General features: G+C 39.7%; 2 protein-coding genes across 2 annotated transcripts; both read right to left on the bottom strand.

Annotated features, from left to right (window-relative positions):
* Positions 1–14: 14 nt before the first annotated feature.
* On the bottom strand, positions 15–15,228 carry LOC146519238 (uncharacterized). The gene is made up of 7 exons (XM_085159435.1): positions 12,385–15,228; positions 11,972–12,310; positions 9,922–10,254; positions 9,484–9,603; positions 8,209–8,553; positions 3,723–4,040; positions 15–1,675 (listed from the first exon to the last, which is right to left on the bottom strand). Exons 1-7 carry the CDS (start codon positions 12,446–12,448, stop codon positions 1,341–1,343), a joined length of 1,854 nt encoding a protein of 617 aa, XP_085015561.1. The 5' UTR covers positions 12,449–15,228; the 3' UTR covers positions 15–1,340.
* Positions 15,229–15,337: 109 nt separating this feature from the next.
* tp53rk (TP53 regulating kinase) lies at positions 15,338–17,575 on the bottom strand. The gene is made up of 2 exons (XM_085159440.1): positions 17,226–17,575; positions 15,338–15,975 (listed from the first exon to the last, which is right to left on the bottom strand). The coding sequence occupies exons 1-2, from the start codon at positions 17,446–17,448 to the stop codon at positions 15,488–15,490; spliced, it is 711 nt and encodes a 236-aa protein (XP_085015566.1). The 5' UTR covers positions 17,449–17,575; the 3' UTR covers positions 15,338–15,487.
* Between the last annotated feature and the right edge of the window lie 799 nt (positions 17,576–18,374).

Here is an 18,374-nt window from a genome sequence, read left to right as displayed (position 1 = left end):
TTTTCTTCTTTAAAAAAAAATAAAATAAATTTCTCTTTTTTTTTAAAATCTTGGGTTGCTTTATCACATATATCACCAAATGGCAGAGCTTGGTCCAGATCCAGACGAAGTGCTTGTTCTGTCCAGACCAATAATCAGAGACAAAAAAAATTTGCCCGTAATACATAAACCCAGAGCACTGTTTTATCAGTACACCATAAAACAATGGTCGCAGGTAAACCAGTCCTTACAGTAATCACCTGTTTACGTAGTTAGGTAGAAAAGCCAATCAAACCATAGCTTACTGCAGACGCAAAATAGAGAGGAGCAGACGTTGCGTGCTTGAAGGTGAAAAAAGTTGATTCAGAAAATAGAAATTATAAAATTGAAAAAGAATATTTTTATTATTTGCAAGTAAGGCCTGAAGTTCACTCTGTTAGTCACATGTGTGCTAATTTGAACAAAAACTTAAATATTACTATAATGAAATGGAAATATATGGTTTAAGCCTAATCCATGGGATGAAAAAGACTTGAGATCTGGACCTTGTTGTGAAAGAAATCTTAGTAACCGGACCTGTTGGGTTTGTAATAGATTACCCCTGCTTTATCACATCATGTAAATTTTCACTTAATTAAAACGACATTGTGACACTGTAACTGAAATACACAAATTATAAATTGAAATTAAAATAATAATTTTTAAGGAATTAGAACACACTTACTGTGTTTCAACATTTAATTCTGTTAATAGAAAACAACAAAACAATTGTCCCTCTCTCAACAATCTTTGTAACAAAACTTGAAATTGTTTGCAACTACAAACTATAGTTTGCCATACAAATAAAAATGTTCTGCACAAACACAATAGAACAAAAAACATGCAGCAATTAGAATACATATAGGAACATATAGCAATGAAACCAAGGTTACTCAAAACTTAGAGTAAATTCAAAGCAGCGTGTGCACCGACTGCACTAACTCTGCAGGTAGCTTAAAAGGTAGAGCCTCTAGCATCACCTTAGAAGAGTTAGTTTAATGGCTTAATAGTTAACTGACACTGTTAACTATATGAAATACAATATTGTGTGTGATAAAAACAAAAAGTAATAATGAAATGGCTATTGTTTTATCCAGAGGGCATCAAGTGGTCTTTAAGATTGTCAGCAGTCTTAAATGTGGATAACCCAGCCTGTTTAACCTAAACTGATATTCAGGCAGGATAAAATTTGCAGATATCAAACTAAAGCATTTCATTTTTTTTGTTTTCTGTTTTACAGTTTTGTAGTCAGCAGAACTGCAGAATTAAAACTGAAATTATTTACTCCCCAGATGTGAAACGATCCAAAGTAGGTTTAGACATCAACAGCTGTCTGTCAGGCAGAGTTTTGGAAATATGAAGATCCTTTCCTCAGGCTCCTTCTGAGCACTATGAACCACCTGGCATTTGAATGTGCAGCCTTGGTCATTCTTGGTGGGATTGAGTTTGAGGAAACTGAACATGGAGTACAGGCCGTTGACGTTCAGGCTGGGGGGAGTATTAAAGACACCAGAGACAACCTTGTCTCCATCTTTAGTCCATGTCACCAACACCTCCTCAGGACAAAAGTCTTTTATGTGCAGGTGCAAAGTACACTCTTCATTCACTTTAGGACACTGAGGTTCGTGGTTGATGAACATCACATCAGGAGGGGTTCCTGTTTGAACATACAAAGCAACACATGTATTAAAGCATTATGGATATATTGAAATTGAAGGATCATTTTGAATAACTCTGGTTTGTATAATTTTCAATGAGAAAGAAAATGCAAACTGTGGAATGGAAATAAAGTAGTAATTCAAAGTAAAATTTTAAATAATCAAATTGCTAATTACACGTCTAAAGTATCCTACCTATCCTATCCTACTGGTAACAAAAAACCCCAAAAAACTATAAGATGTGGTTGAAATTTAGGACAGTAAGTAGATTTAGGATAGTGAGGCATAGACAACAAAAAAGACACCATGACCCGCTACTTTCTAAAGTACCATTTTAAAGCTTCTGTCATCACCATCCTGGTTGTAAAACCCCAGATGTGATGAGGAGGACAAGTTGTTAGCCAATGAGTGTACAGTTTCACAGATCATCAGTAGCTAAAGCTAGTTTAGTCACTTTGTTTTATTTTCTGACATTTGGGAATTTGACTTCAGTTTCTTTTAACACATCAAAAATAAATCTGTCATCATAACTGATAGAAAAGTAGTCCTTTTTAACACTGACTAGTCTATCTTCCCAGAGCATCATGGTCTCTGCTACCTTTGACTCTAAAGGTCAGGTTGTGATTTACCATAAATTGCAATCAATTTAATACCAGAAAGGGACCTCTTATATGCCTCTGACCATTTTCAGACTGATCTCTGACCAGTGCAGTGTGAACATATAACAGAAAACTTAGCAACAAACCAATTATAAATTGTATCTTTAGGCACTGTTTTCAGCCCGTGACACACACACCTGATTTATTCCAATTTCTATAGTTCGATTTTGAATCTATAACACAGTTATAGTCTTTTTACACCAACAACACCAATTTCCATTAGCTGTCATATCTTAGCAGAAAGGTTCAGCGTGTCCTTAAAAACTTCGAGGAAACTACAAAACACGAAAGAGGACAAAAGAAAAAGTGGGAGGTCTTAAAACTATCTATAGGATTAGTATCACGTCCTTGAGAAATAAATTTGTAAACATTGTGGAGACTGTCATGTTTGGGGCTACTAGTGGTGTTTGGGATGTTGTCAAAGTTGATAGAATTATGACCATGGAAAACTATCGGGAGCTATGCATGGTGGTATTTTTTTGCACTGTAGACATATTTCCATTTATGTCTGCATGTTTCATAAATCACTGCATCTAGGTCCCATTTCAAGCAAGATATAAAGAAATGAGGGGGTGTCTCAAGACCTTTGCATACTACTGTACATCCATCATCACCAGGACATTTTTTTAACCAGCTAATCTAATCAGAGAGGCTGAGGTCTTTTAACATCTGCAGGAAGCTCCTGAGGATGTTTTACCAGCTGGTGTTTGCTGGAGTACTATTTAAGCTGTGGTGTGCTGGGGGAGCAGCACAGCAAAGAAGGACTCATCCAGGCTGGAAAAACTAATCAGGAAGGCTGGCTCTGTGGTCGGCATGAAGTTGGACACTCTGGTGACAGTGGCAGAGAAAAGGACACTAAAGAAACTGCTGGACATTATGGAAATTGCTGGGCATCCTCTGCACACGGTCATAAACAACCAGAGGAGCCTATTCAGCGACAGGTTGCTTCTCCCAAAGTCAAGAACCAACAGACTTAAAAACTACTTTGTCCCACACGCCATCAGATTGTTTAACTCCTCTCTGGAGGGGAGAGGGAGGGGAGACAGGGGGACAAAGGAGGGCGGGAACAACTGAGCTGTAGTGCTTTTTTTCACTGTGCAATATTTGCAATGTTTTTTAATATTCGACTGTGCAATAACTCAGTCGAATGTGCAATCCACTGGTATTGTTATTTATCCCTATTATATGTTCTGTATTTATATATGTGTATATTTGTATATATGGTATATTTATGCTCATATCCTTACTCTCATTCCCCTTTATTTGGTATTTCAACTCTGTAACATGCTATGTCTGTCGGTGCTGTGCTACTGGAAACTGAATTTCCTGGAGGATTTAATAAAGTTTCATCTAATCTCATCTAATCTAAAACATTTGAAGCTGCTACCTTGAGTGTTGATGTGGTAAAAGACATCCTTGTACCCCGGAGCTTGGAAGCTGGAGTGGTAAACACGGCAAGTGTACATGGCCCTCTCATCCTCTATGGCCATGATGAGCTCGATCTTACTCCACACATTGTAGAGGCGGCTCTGGTCAGAGAAGGGGCCAAAGAGAGTGACGAGGTGGACCTTCTCCCCATCATTCCTGTACCATTCCAGGTCGATGTCCTGGGGGTAAAAGTTCTCCACGCGACAGCAGAGAACCAGCAGCCTCTCCACCTTTGGGATCTGAGGAATGCTGGAGATCTTAAGAAAAGATGGTTCTACTGGAAATATGTGAGTGTGTGTGGTGGGAGGAGAGCACATGAGAAGAAAATGAGGTCAGTCAACAGGCATCATTTTATAATTAAATTATGTTATAATAATTTAGTGGGTTGAACAAAAAGATAAAAAATTAAATGTGAGGAACCAAAGCAATCTTAACACAATCCCTTTATTACAGGGGCTCAAAAGCATCAGGACAGATTAAATAACTGAAAATAAAATGTTCATTTCTAACACTTGGTTGAAAACCCTTTGCTGGCAATGACAGCCTGAAGTCTTGAACTCATGTATGAACTCAGATGTTGGGCTTCCTCCTTTTTAATGCGCTGCCAGGCTGTTACTGCAGCGGCTTCCAGTTGCTGTCTGTTTGTGAGCCTTTGTGTCTGAAGTTTAGTCTTCAGCAAGTGAAGTGCTCTGTTGGGCTAAGATCAGGTGACTTGGCCATTCAAGAATATTCCACTTCTTTGCTTTAAAAAACTCCTGAGTTGATTTGGCTGTTTGTTTGGGTCATTGTAAATCCATATTATGAAACACTGCCCAATCAATTTGACTCCATTTAGCTGGATTTGAGCAGACAGTATGTCCCTGTCACATCATCAGTAAACACTAGTGTCCCAGTGCCACTAACAGCCATGCACACTGCCTCTGCTGTGTTTTACAGATGATGTGGTATGCTTCCCCCCTGGAGAGTGTTGTTTACTTAATTGGCTATTGTGAAGGGGTTTCTCATCGCCATGGAAATAATTCTGCAATCATCCACCACTGTTCACAAGTGCTTCTTTCTTTCTCAGGATGTACCAAACTGTAGATTTTGCCACTCAATTTATTGTACCAATATTAGGAGTGGGTTTTTTCTGTTTTCCCAGCTTTAGGGTGGCTTCTTTTCAACGGCATGGAGCTGGCCACCTGTTTTCTGTTCACAGCAAAATCTTCCAAATGCAAGCACCAAACCTTAACTCAACTCCTGGCCTTTTATCTACTTAATTGATAATGACATAACAAAGGAATTGCCCACACCTGCCTATGAAATAGCACTTTGAGGAAACTGTCCAATTACTTTTGTTTTGATGCATGCTCAGTCATCCAGGTAAGTAAATCTCCAAAAGTTGATTCTGTTCATCTGGACGAAGCGTTTTGTGGGAGAAACGTTTCATCACTCATCCAAGTGACTTCTTCAGTCTCAGCTGACTGCAGGTTTCCAATCTTATAAACAGGACATTTGCATAATGACTGAAACCAGCCCACTGAAGGAACAATGGGCTGGGAGGTCAGTTCCTTAATCTTAACGTTTCTCCCACAAAACGCTTCGTCCAGATGAACAGAATCAACTTTTGGAGATACACATAATGTTCAATGTCCATTGTCAAACTACAGTAAACGGGTAAAAAAACAAAACTTGTGTTAGTGTTCTAATATATCTGGACCAAACTGTAAATGATTGTCGTTAAATAACAATGAAAGTAGTTTTTTTCAGGATTGGCAAGCCATGCAGCCCCAAATGAGATTGTTTAATTTAAATACAACAAAAACAAAAAAAACCCAGAAGTTTCCAGTAACACAAACATTTAGTGCCTTCTTACAAATCCCCTTTGGGGTTGTGACAAGAAGGAGATCTAGCATAAATTTTATCGTTGAATCTTTCATTAACCTCATGGGAAGTAAAAGCCAAAGATGAGGACTTTTGGAATGATGTCATCGGATATATGAATCAAAGATGTTTGGTGCGATTATGTCGCCTTATATGTAGACACCACTTAAAATACGATCTTGTGTTTATTTTCCCAAAATCTGGCGAACTTCCTATTTCATTTCATTTGTCTCTGGCTAACACAGAGAGACAGACAAACATTTATACTCACATTCACGCCTATGGGCAATTTAGATTCACCAACTAACCCCACTAACTGCATGTCTTTGGGAACATGTGGGACTGTGGGAAGAAGCCAGAGAACCTGGAGAAAACCCAGCACATGTATAGAGAACATGCAAACTCTACAGAGGCCACAGCCAGTGCATTTGAACCAAGCCACTGTGCCTCCTAGTCTGGTATATAACTATATATACTATATATATACACAAACCGGATTCCAAAAAAGTTGGGACACCAAACAAATTGTGAATAAAAACTGAATGCAATGATGTGGAGATGGCAAATGTCAATATTTTATTCAGAATAGAACGTAGATGACAGATCAAAAGTTCAATCTGAGAAAATGTATCATTTGAAAGGAAAAATATGTTGATTCAAAATTTCACGGTGTCAACAAATCCCAAAAAAGTTGGGACAAGTAGCAATAAGAGGCTGGAAAAAGTAAATTTGAGCATAACGAAGAGCTGGAAGACCAATTAACACTAATTAGGTTAATTGGCAACATGATTGGGTATAAAAAGAGCTTCTCAGAGTGGCAGTGTCTCTCCGAAGCCAAGATGGGTAGAGGATCACCAATTCCCACAATGTTGCGCAGAAAGATAGTGGAGCAATATCAGAAAGGTGTTACCCAGCGAAAAATTGCAAAGACTTTGCAGTTATCATCATCAACTGTGCATAACATCATCCGAAGAGTCAGAGAAGAAGAAGAAGCCATTTCTAAGCAAGATCCACAAGCTAAGGCGTTTTCACTGGGCCAGGGATCATTTAAAATGGAGTGAGGCAAAATGGAAGACTGTTCTGTGGTCAGACGAGTCACGATTCGAAGTTCTTTTTGGAAATGTGGGACGCCATGTCATCCCGACCAAAGAGGACAAGGACAACCCAAGTTGTTATCAAAGCTCAGTTCAGAAGCCTGCATCTCTGATGGTATGGGGTTGCATGAGTGCGTGTGGCATGGGCAGCTTGCATGTCTGGAAAGGCATCATCAATGCAGAAAAATACATTCAGGTTCTAGAACAACATATGCTCCCAACCTAGACGTCATCTCTTCCAGGGAAGACCCTGCATTTTTCAACAAGATAATGCCAGACCACATTCATCAATCACAACATCAGAAATGGCCAGTCTGCAGTCCAGATCGTTCACCTATAGAGAACATTTGGCGCATCATAAAGAGGAAGGTGCAACAAAGAAGGCCCAAGACGATTGAACAGTTAGAGGCCTGTATTAGACAAGAATGGGAGACATTCCTGTTTCTAAACTTGAGAAACTGGTCTCCTCGGTCCCCAGACGTCTGTTGAGTGTAAGAAGGGGAGATGCCACACAGTGGTGAAAATGGCCTTGTCCCAACTTTTTTGGGATTTGTTGACACCATGACATTTTGAATCACCATATTTTTCCCTTAAAATGATAACTTTTCTTAGTTTAAACCTTTTTTCCGTGATTTATGTTCTATTCTGAATAAAATATCTCCACATCATTGCATTCAGTTTTTATTCACAATTTGTTAAGTGTCCCAACTTTTTTGGAATCTGGTTTGTATATAAGTTATGGTACAGAACTTAATTGTATAATGTAATATAGATAAATAGAATTTCAACACAATCATTACTTCTTTTCTATAAATAGGATTAAATATGCCGACTGCACTTACTGGTACACGTGGATTGGGTCACGTGTTTCTCCAGTTAAACCTTTTAGAGTTAGGATGCATGGCATTATGGGAGTCCAACACAGTCTCATGACATTTCTCGAAATAGTTGTAATATTTAATCTTTAATCTATTGTTATTTGTTCCTGGAAACAAATTTTATAGGTTTTTTTTCTGTACCAGTTCATGTCCATTTACACGTATTGAATATTTCCCACTTTTAAAGGTTGCATTTTAGTGATAAGAGGGATTGGGGGCGGAGTTAAAAATCTTTTGCCACTGTGCTGTGTATGACAATTTCAAGTCATACACATCACAGATTTTCAAACAGCTTGTTTGAGGTTAGGGATTAAAAACTTATAATTAGAAAAAGATTGTGTTTGGGAAGAATAGTTGCCACATCTTTTAAAGCTTTCTTTTCTCAGTGTGATACTTTCTGTGTTTCTCTGAAAAAAAAATCATGCTTCTGTCATGAAATATCCTCCCTATTAAAAAAGTTTAATTACAAATCCATGCTCACACTCACAAAAAATGTAACAGTTTGTGTGCACATGAACATGTTTTCTTATGAAACCGGGCTGAGGATTTCCCCACTGAGCTGAATTCTCAGAGTGTCTGATAATCTGCTCCCAAAGCCAAAACTACTCACCTTTAACCTTGACTGTGGTCTCCCTTCTGAAGCTCCTGTCCTTGCACCACACTACACACTGGTATTTGGTTTGGTCTTCAGTAACAGTCAGAAATACAGGCAGGAGAGATGTGTGATTTTTGCCATCTGACTGCAGACAAGCCCGTTCGCTGACATCCTCAGTCTCCAGCAGGGAATCTGAAGAACCTGACTCTGGCTGAATCACTGAGTCTGGACTGGTTCTTTGTTTAAACCATTTCACTTTGAGCTCCCACCTTGTGGCTCCCTGAATGGTGCACTTCAGTTCTGTGGGTACCTGAGCGTATATGATGTTGGGCTGACTGATTTCCGAAACATTAAATGGAACTGTGAAGAGAAATAGCAGCATTTTCTTTTTATTTTAATGAAATCGAACTTTTTCAAAATCAAACACATTTTATGATATCTAGGTAAAACTTTAAAGGGATGGTAATAAAGGGATAAAGAAGGCTCCCTAAATACAGAATTGAATTTAAAATCCTTCTCATCACATAGAAGGTCTTGAATAATCAGGCTCTGTTTTATCTTAAAGGCTTCATAATATCGTATCATCCCAATAAAGTAATCCACTTTCAGACTGCGGGCTTACTTGTGGTTCCTAAAGTATTTAAAAGTAGAACAGGAGGCTTTCAGGCCTTTCTTCTGTGAAACCAGCTTCCAGTTTGGATTTGGGAAAGAACACCCTCTCTACTTTTAAGATTAACTTAAAACTTTCCTTTTTGACAAAGCAGGTGGTCCCTTTCTGGCATCCTGCTTGTCCCTTAGTTACGCTGTAATAGATCTAGGATTATCCACAGCATGTCTTTGTCTTCAATGGATGAAGAGCAATATTGGCCAAACAGCACTAACTAAAATGGGGATTTATTTTTAACATATTAAATTGAATTTGTTTTTGGTTTTATTGGATCATTTATTTAGAAACTGGAAAATATGGCATGAAAAATATGTTGTTTTATAAAAAATATGTTATAATATTCTTGTTAATGAGGTAGTTACATTTTCTTGGAAGAAAAAAAGAAACTTTTCTGTTTTTTTCACAAATAAAACTCTGAATGTAACCATGAGGTCAACTCCAATTTGGTCTATTCAGAGTATTCTTAAGCTGTAGTTTTTCCCTTAATTTACACATAATTGCCAAATTTGTTAAATCTGTAGACATCTTTAATGTGAACATCTGTCATTATCGCATTCAAATAAGACCAAGCAAAGAAAATTATCAAAATTTAACAAAAGAAATGTGCTTGTGTTGATACATACCTTTGTAAAAATATCTGTAGAGATATAAAGATCCTCCAGTAACACAGGCGACCAGTAGCAAAGTTATTACACTTGTAACAGCTATCACAGTGGCTGTACTGTGGAGCAGCTCTGATGGAGCTGAAGGAAAAGCACATGAAAGTAACATAGTAAATATTAAATGGTTCTCATGTCGTGCTTTTCTTCTCTACTGGAAAACTCAAGTGAACTACAGGCGCTTTTGCTTTGTGCTTTTTTGTGCTTCCTGTCTAACATTCACACTCAAACGCCAATGGACACATCAGAAAGCAACTTTTGGTTCTTGCCCAAGGATACTTTGCCATGCAGACTGGAGCAGCCAGGGATCAAACTATCAATCTTCTGATTACCTGCGCTACAGTATACCACTATGTATCTATGAAATCAAGCGATCCAAAGAATAAATAAATAAAATCCCACCTTGAACAGCCAGTGTTACAGATCGGTTGTACAGACCATTGTAGGTCTGGTGCTCAACTTGGCAGATGACATGTATTTCTCCACCCCTTAGAACTGAGGAGTGCAGCGTGATGCCACTACGAATGCTGTAGGTGCCATCTGGATTGTGTACAGCCAGCTCATTGCAGACACGGGACAGTTGGCCCAAGCCTGCATGGATGGTCTGGGTGCCATTTTGGATCAGCCACGTCACAGCCACTTTCTCTGGGTAGAAACCTGTTACATCACACTGTATGGTTTTCTCCTGTCCTTCTCTCACTGTTGCCTTTTCTGGGAGCAACACTGAAGGCAGAGCTGAAGGTGTACGGTTCAGAAACAGATATTACATTGTTATCATTAAAATTATTTAAAATGATTGTGCTTGAATTCGACAATTTGCACAAAAATGGATATAATGTCACTAATTGTTGAAGCTATGAAGACCATAAAGTCCTCAGTAACACATTTATTATTAATCAAGTGAGCAGTTGGGTAATTTTCTTAAAAAGAAAGTACACCCTCGTTCAATGCTAAGGTTTTATAGGCATAATAAAATTATCCAGTAAAGACAATCACAGATTAACATGTCATGTTACGGCATTATTTATTTAACAAAAACTAAGCCAAAATGCAAAACCACCTTTAGCTGCACCCATCCATCGCTTATGTAACGAATGACCACTGTACAGGATTCAGTGCAGCCCAAGTTTGTTATTTTCATTTATCAAAGCTTAACATGGAAGCTCTGGCAGATCTCCATACCGTGCTGCTGATAAGCTGCACCCTGGAATTTTTACAACTTTGAGACAGTTCATTTAGGTTTGCAGGCAACTGTTTGTGCACATATACATCTGTATATATTTGTGTGTATGTATATTAGGGATGCACCGATACCGATACTGGTATCGGGTATCGGGGCCGATACTGTAAAATGTGTGTGTACTCATACTCGTAAAAGTTAACCGATACCATGAACCGATACTAACTTATTTCATTAGTCAGAGGGTGGCTTGTCATTTCTGTTGTAGTTTTTTAGATTGGCCACTAGGGGGACATCCCGCGCTAAACAGGCACAGGGTTAGGCGAGAGAGACTGGCGGCTCCAGATAAAAAAGAGAAACTGGAGGCTGCTGTAGCTAGGCTAAACAAAATGTCAGCAGTGTGGAACAGCCAACTTTAACTCAGGTTTTGGAAAAGCGATGAAAAATGTCAAGAGAAAATCCACGAGCAGTTAAAATAACAGAAGCTCTGACTCATTTTATCGCTCTGGATGACCAGCCACTGCCGGTCGTGGAAAACATAGGATTGAACCGTCTTCTCAGCATACTCGAGCTGCGATATGAAATTGGACTCTCTGCAATCATTTTAAAGTTTATTTTATTCTCAAACCTAATTTGTATTTATTTTATTCCAAACAGAAGTGTTTATTTATTATTCTGAAAGCTCGAGACAGTGCCAATAGTTCAGTGATATTTTGTTAAATTACAATGTGGAGACTCTGCAATAATTTAACAGAAGTGCTTATTTTTCACTTGAAATTTTTTTGTGGTCATTTTTATTAAGATTTTATTTTTTATCGGCAGAGAATAAAATAAAACCTGTCTTCCAATTCATTGCATTTATGTGTGTGTGTGTGTGTGTGGTAGAAGTATCGTTTTTTGTACTCTGTATCGGCAAGTACTCAGATCCTAGTATCGGTATTGTATCGGTTTGAAAAAATTGGTATTGTTGCATCCCTAATGTACATATATTACTGTAAATCCTATGAGAATACTACCTTTTTATAGTTCAGCCTGTTCCAGAGGGTCACCTTGTTTAAACTTTGAGAATAAATTCATGCATGCATAAATTTCATACAGCGTGATGTCTTAAACAAAAATAACCTGCAGCTTGTCTGTTTGGTGAAGCTCGCTGACATCTGAAATGTCACATTTTAAATTACCTGCAACTTCACTTTAAAGTTTCTCCTTTTTTGTATTATTAAGCTAGATAAACACTGTGGCTTTCTTGGCCCATATAACTCTCAGGCATACCGAGCACTTTCAGAGCAGTGGACTCTGTGTAGATCAGAGGGTTGATGACTCTGCAGGTGTACAGCCCTTCATTTCCTACAGTGACATTATGAAGCTGCAGCGACGCATCACTCTGACGCAGGCACGTTTCATTCACCACAGAGCCTTCTTTGTACACATGAGCTCTTCCATCTTCCAGCGTGTACACCATGCTCTTCTTTGCATGTTTGTCCACCATGTTCCATTCAATACTAAGAGCACTCCACTCCACTAGCTTATGCGGCGTGTCGAACATGCAGCTGAGCGTTACCTCATTGCCCACTAAGACACTGAGCTCTCTGGTGATCTCAGCCAAGGAACCTGGAAGGAGTCATGTAGACTATGAGAAAGGACAGAGCTGTCATTTACAAGCCGGAACACTGACAAACACTCACCTTTACAGTACAAGGCAAGAACCATGAGTTTAATTGTCATGTTTGTAATACGCTGCTGATCCATGGGGTCTCAGATGTTACCGTCAGTGTAAATTAAAAATGAAAGCGACATGTGACACATTCGTTTTTACTTGGGTGTGTTCGCACAATTCAAACACAGTTAACTAAAGATCACGTGATGCGTTACAAATCCTGTGTTAATAAGCATGGTTGTGGTGGCTAAACATTCACCTTAAGTGTTTGCTTATCAGTCATAGTGCACCTCCTCTTGGACTTTGACCTGCCTACCTGACTTCTAGTGCCATTTAGACTCAGAATTTTAACTGCAGAAGAAAACCAAAGAGGCACAAGGAGAATCTGCAAGCACTATCCACAAAGGCTCCAACCATGAAATTTAAACCCAAAACCCTGTATGTATGTCGTCACCAGTAAGTTCTGGTTTGGTCTAACCATTACAAATTGGTACTTGTAAAAATTTCTGGTAATTTCTATTCCAAAGTTTGTTCTGCATCCAACATGTTCACTGTAGTGCTGTAGGGCATGGCTATTCAACTACGAAGTTAGTTGGGCCAGATTTTCAAACCGAGGAATTTATCTGGGCCAGATATTTTTTTTGAAGCCAGTAAGCAGCAGATCATGATCCATTTCAAACCCATTTGAAATAATAATAACAAAAAAACATTTTGATAATTCCCTTTCAAATTAAAATAAATATTTCGCTGAACACTCACTTTTCCTGCCATGGATGGAGCCCCATCCGTCACAAGTATACAGACACGCTTCATATCCAGACCATTTTCCTCAAAAAGAGCTGAAATCTTCTCAAACATTATTTCGCCAGCTGTGTGTCCCTCTAACGAAGCCAAGCAATTTCCCATCCAAAAAACGGACATATACGCACAACTGTGCATTATCAGTTCTGTCTGTGATCTCCTGCTATAGATATTACATCAGTTTCCTTCAGGTCATCTAACAGCATTTCAAACTCGTCTGACGCCAGAACTTCAACTCTACGAATATTTGAACTGTCCTACAGGGGCACGTTTTTAATAGCAGATGTCACACTTACTTTAATTTTTTCATCACTTTTCACCGCATCCACCACGACCAGCATGCAGTATTTCACTGTTTCAGAATCTGTGAAAGGCCTTTTCTTCTTCACCAAGAAGCAAACACGAAGGGAAGCTGCTGCAGCTCTCTTGGGCTGTACAGGACCCTCACCATGGTAGTACAACTCCAGTTGTAAGATTATTAAACTCGGTAAAATGAATAAGTATTTGTCAGTCCAGGCAGGGTTAAACCGACAGTTTTCATTGTCAATTTTGCGCTTTTGGAGAGAGAAAGACGTGCTGTTGTCGCATCATATATTACCATGATTGTTTAATATGTTTACATCACGGTGCATTGTGGGTTAAATATTGCTAGGCTACTAGGAGTGTTGCATTCAGTCTACACTACGCTGTAGGAATTTTTTTTTTTAATCAATTAATTTTTTGCGTTTTCTGTTTCTGCCAGGACCACTCGCAGGTTGCTTCTAGGCCGCCATTTGAATAGGCTTGCTGTAAGGTCTTTACTAGGGATGGGTATCGTTTAGGTTTTATCCGATACCGGTGCCAAACCGGTACTTTTGAAACGGTGCCGGTGCTTAAACGGTGCCCAAACCGGTGCTTAAAGAATGGAAAACACAAAATTGGTCCAAAAACCTCATGTTCAGCTGTTTTTTTGTAAAAAGATAACAATGTTAGTCTTTTCTGCAGGTATAGGGCATATATGGTATCACTCTGGGCTGGAAGCAGTGCTTAAACAATGGAAAAAACACAAACTTTGTCCAAAAACCTCTCATGTTTAACTGTTTTCCACTTTTTCTTCGGTCATTTTAGCCTTTTTGGCCAGGGTGAAGGGAGTATCTGCCATCAAACAAGAAGACAGCCGCATGTAGCTATGATGGTGTTTGCTAGTTCACCTTACATGCATTAATTTAATAACGCGGTTAGCTTACTCAACGTAAATTACACACGAACAACATTAAGCTACTCACGCAGAGAAGAACGGCTGCTGCTGCCATCATCATTTCTGCTACACTGGCAGGGCTAGGTTCATCGGATTTAAAGTGTGACCTCCTTTGACAGTATCAGCTTAAAGCACTTGTTGCAGCTGCTGAGTTTGCATCTTTTGCTGTGAAGTACAGCCAGACTTTTGACCGCTTCGCCTTGGGCATTTTTAATCTGTAGCTCTGCTCTAAAAGAACGTACGTACCTGGACCCGCCTACTATCCTCGAAACGTAAAATGATTGGCTAGAATCTAAAGTGTATCATTCCATACCAGTTGGTGGCGGTAATGCACCTTTCAGTTGTTTGCCAACCGCCAATAGAAATGTAAGGAAGAAGAAAGTGTACCACAGCTGAGGAAAAAAAAGCACCGAAATAAAGCACCGAAATGTGCGCTGCTTTTCGGTCTGGTTACTACCGTTTATGTCAGAACCGGTGCCATGATGGCACCGGATACCGGTACCCATCCCTAGTCTTTACAATATAAAGCACCTTGAGGCAACCGTTGTTGGAATTTGCTGCTATATAATTAAAACTGACCTGAACTAAAGTCACTTGAATAGCTGACTGTTCTCTACAAGTAACCTTCTCCGTGATTGAGGAAACACTCATTTCTGCTGTCTTTAAAATCCTGCATCGTTGCTTCAGCTATCAGTGCTCATTTCAAAAGGAATGCAGTAGTTTTATAAAGTTCTTAATACTAAATTGATCCACTTGTGTGTGTGTGTTCATAAATTCAGTTTACCAGTTCCATTTTTCATGGAACACAAACTACTTGATATATATACATATACACACATATCCATCTATGTCTCAATCCTTCAAGCTCGGGTCCTTAAACCTGGGAGCTTGAGGGTACTGAGCAGTACCTTAGGTGCTTTTATATAAATAACCACATAAACTGCAAGATCTGAGGCCCCATTTATTAGAAATATTGTTATATTCAATTACAATTTTTGCATAATGTTAATTTACAGACTGTGCACAACAGTGTCTTAATTTCAGCGTTATGAAATTCCACAAGTTTGCCCCTGTACACACATGGGGAGTATCTTCACCCCACCATTGACCTCTTCCTTCCCCTCAACCGAACCTCGTCAAGCTTTTTAATGACAGCTGATGACTTCTTGGATGACGCTGTGTAGCTTTTCAGCAGCTTCTCAAACAGTTCCTCTGTGTTGGGGTGGGTACTGAGGAAGGCTTTCTCCAGCACATACAAGTCCACACCCTTATCCTCGGGCAGAGCGGAGATGTAACTCAGACCAAAATCTATGAGGACCAGGTCGGATTCTCCTCCCTCTGGGCTGGGTCTCAGCAGCATGTTGGAGGTGGTCAGGTCTCCGTGGATGACATCTTCATCATGCATTTTAGCCAGGACCTGCCCCACGCGCTCGACCAGCCTCTGCAACTTCAGCTCCTTGCAGGAGTCAGACTGTTGAGCAGATGCAATATAGTCACGCACAGTTGAGGAGCCCACAATGTCCTCCAGGAAGATACAGTGGCAGGTATAGTCCACAAAGTAGACTACAGGGGCAGATATTCCTGTGAAGAAGAAAAAGTCTGATTTTACAAACTTTGTGTGACTACAATACCATTCAATTATCGATTAAGGTTTGTGTGTGGCTAAAAGATGTTTCAGTGTGGGCGGAGCAGATTTTAGAGAAAATGTTCAGGTAAGATAACACAGAAGTTGAGAATGCACAACAAAACATAAGAGATAAAATGTGAGAAGGGTTGAATTTGTAATTTTTCATGCAGAAGCTGTGACTAAACATCTGTGGAAGCATTTGCTCATCTATTGTGCCCCCTTGTGGAGAAGAAGGGGTTTGTAGACAACATACCAACTATGAGTTATGTAGAGATCACTTTCTTGCATTTGAATGAAACGAGCAAAGGAATAAACACATTCCACTTTGTTGTTAATCTACTAATGGCTGCTTAATCATTTAGGCTACGTCCACACGGTATTTTTGAAAACGGAGATTTTCCGTTTTCGTTTTAAAAAATAATCCCGTCCACACGTAAAGGCAGAAATGAAGGAAAACGCTGCTAGGAACATGCCAAAGCAGCAGGTGGCGATATATTCCTAACCGTGTAGAAATGTTGGCCAATCAGAAGTCTAGAAGCCTTGGTGGGAAATAGTAAACAAAGCTGGGGCATAGAAGCAGAACCGAGTCGTATGTGTGGAGGGACAGTAACTGTGTGTGTATATGTAAGCATTTAAACACTGCAGAGAGAACAATTAACAGTAACAGTATTGTAGAAATTCATTTCACCGAAACAATAACGTGGCGCACACTGTGACGTCAAAAAAAGCGCACACCTTTGAGGCTGCGTTTTCTCCGTTTTTCTCGTCCACACGTAAACGCAAAAACGGAGTTTTAGAAAATATCCACCCTGGCCGGAGTTTTTAAAAATCTCCGTTTTCAGTGACCGAAAACGCCGTTTACGTGTGGACGAAAGGTGCAAACGCATAGAAAAATCTGCGTTTTCAAAAATACCCGGGTACGTGTGGACGTAGCCTAAATCATGGTGCAAGTATAAATATTCACAGATCTGAAGCTTCCAACAAGGTAGAACTGCTGCTGTATACGTCTCTGCAGACTGAATATCGTCTGTTGTTCAGATACTAAAAGCAATTTAGCTGAAAAGTCAATCTGGCTTAATCATTGACTCAGAAACTAACGACCAGCAAAGCCAACAGTCTATCCAGTGGGTTAGTTGGCTACAAATATTCTTAAACCACCTTCTGGTGGTGCTAATTTGATCACCTCCACCAGCGGAGGACTTACCTGCTCTCCGACACCGTAATATGGCGCGGACCTCCTGCACGGTCCTGCGGTGTGTCAGCTTTTCGTCTAAAGCCGGGTGTCTGTAGCGTTTAGGGAACCTTTCCTTCACTATGGTTGGCGTTCCCAGAAACTCGGCCCGGTATACGCGGGCTTCTGCCCCTTGCTTCAACAACTCTGCTTGCCCGAGGAACTCAGGGACCGCCGTGTTGTTCTCCTGCGCCATGTTTACTTCCTGCTCCGCGCTGTGCGGTCCCTCCGTTCTTCTTCTTCTTCTTCTTTGTGTTTAACGGCGGTTGGCAACCAACGTAAAGGAGCATTACCGCCTCCTACTGTTCCGGAGTATGGGTCAGACAGTGAGTTTACAATTCGTATCCAAAAAACGGTCCCTCCGTTTTCCTCTGTGCTCTTTTTTACGTCTGCCACCTAGCGACCACAAAAATACCTACACATAAATACAGAGAAACGTTTTCGATGTAGAACACATATACACAAATAATACACAAAATATACACAAATAACCTCACAAAGTTCACGCCATCTAAAACCGGCTTCTTGAACATGACTCGGGTTCACTGTACATAAAGAGGCCTTCATTGTTACTATTAATGCAATAGACCACCTTTTGAATGTAGCGGAGCAGTGATTCAAATCATGGAGCTGACAAATCTGCAGCAGCTGTGTGATGGCAGCATGTCAACATGGACCAAACTCTCTAAAGAATGTTTTCATCACCTTGCAAAAACAATGCCTTTGAAAACTAAGGCAGTTCTGAGGGGAAAGGCAGTACAACACTGTGTACCTAATAAAGTGGCCAGTTAGTGTATTCATTCAATTAGATTTATTTATATAGTGTCAAATCATAACAACAGTCGCCTAAAGGCACTTTATTTATAATGTAAAGACCCAGCAGTAATAATAGTATTAACATTTTAAGTGTAGTTTGCATTGATACAACCTGTTACATCCATATCAGCATTTTCAAATTGAAGACAGCCGTCGGCCATTCTGCTGCTTACCTAAACCCTTCAATCCCAGTTCTGAGCAGGTGTGGGATTTTTTGTTTTTATTGCTTTGTCGCAATCATCCTCACCTCTGCTTGGTGAGGATGATTTTATTTAACAGCTTTACCTGACACCTGATAACCACTCC

This window comes from Neolamprologus multifasciatus, chromosome 5 (genome assembly GCF_963576455.1).
Source record: "Neolamprologus multifasciatus chromosome 5, fNeoMul1.2, whole genome shotgun sequence".
Classification (NCBI taxonomy): Eukaryota; Metazoa; Chordata; class Actinopteri; order Cichliformes; family Cichlidae; genus Neolamprologus; species Neolamprologus multifasciatus.
Note: the sequence above shows the minus strand (reverse complement) of the source record. Positions and strands in the feature narration are given on the sequence as shown.

Bases quoted from the DNA above. Each gene is read 5' to 3' on its own strand.
- LOC146519238 (XM_085159435.1), bottom strand. From the start codon at position 12,448: ATGGATCAGCAGCGTATTACAAACATGACAATTAAACTCATGGTTCTT. The intron at 12,311-12,384 runs GTGAGTGTTTGT...GACTCCTTCCAG, and splicing joins TCTTGCCTTGTACTGTAAAG to GTTCCTTGGCTGAGATCACC. The intron at 10,255-11,971 runs GTATGCCTGAGA...GTACACCTTCAG, and splicing joins CACTGCTCTGAAAGTGCTCG to CTCTGCCTTCAGTGTTGCTC.
- tp53rk (XM_085159440.1), bottom strand. From the start codon at position 17,448: ATGGCGCAGGAGAACAACACGGCGGTCCCTGAGTTCCTCGGGCAAGCA. The intron at 15,976-17,225 runs GTAAGTCCTCCG...TCTTCTTCACAG, and splicing joins ATTACGGTGTCGGAGAGCAG to GAATATCTGCCCCTGTAGTC.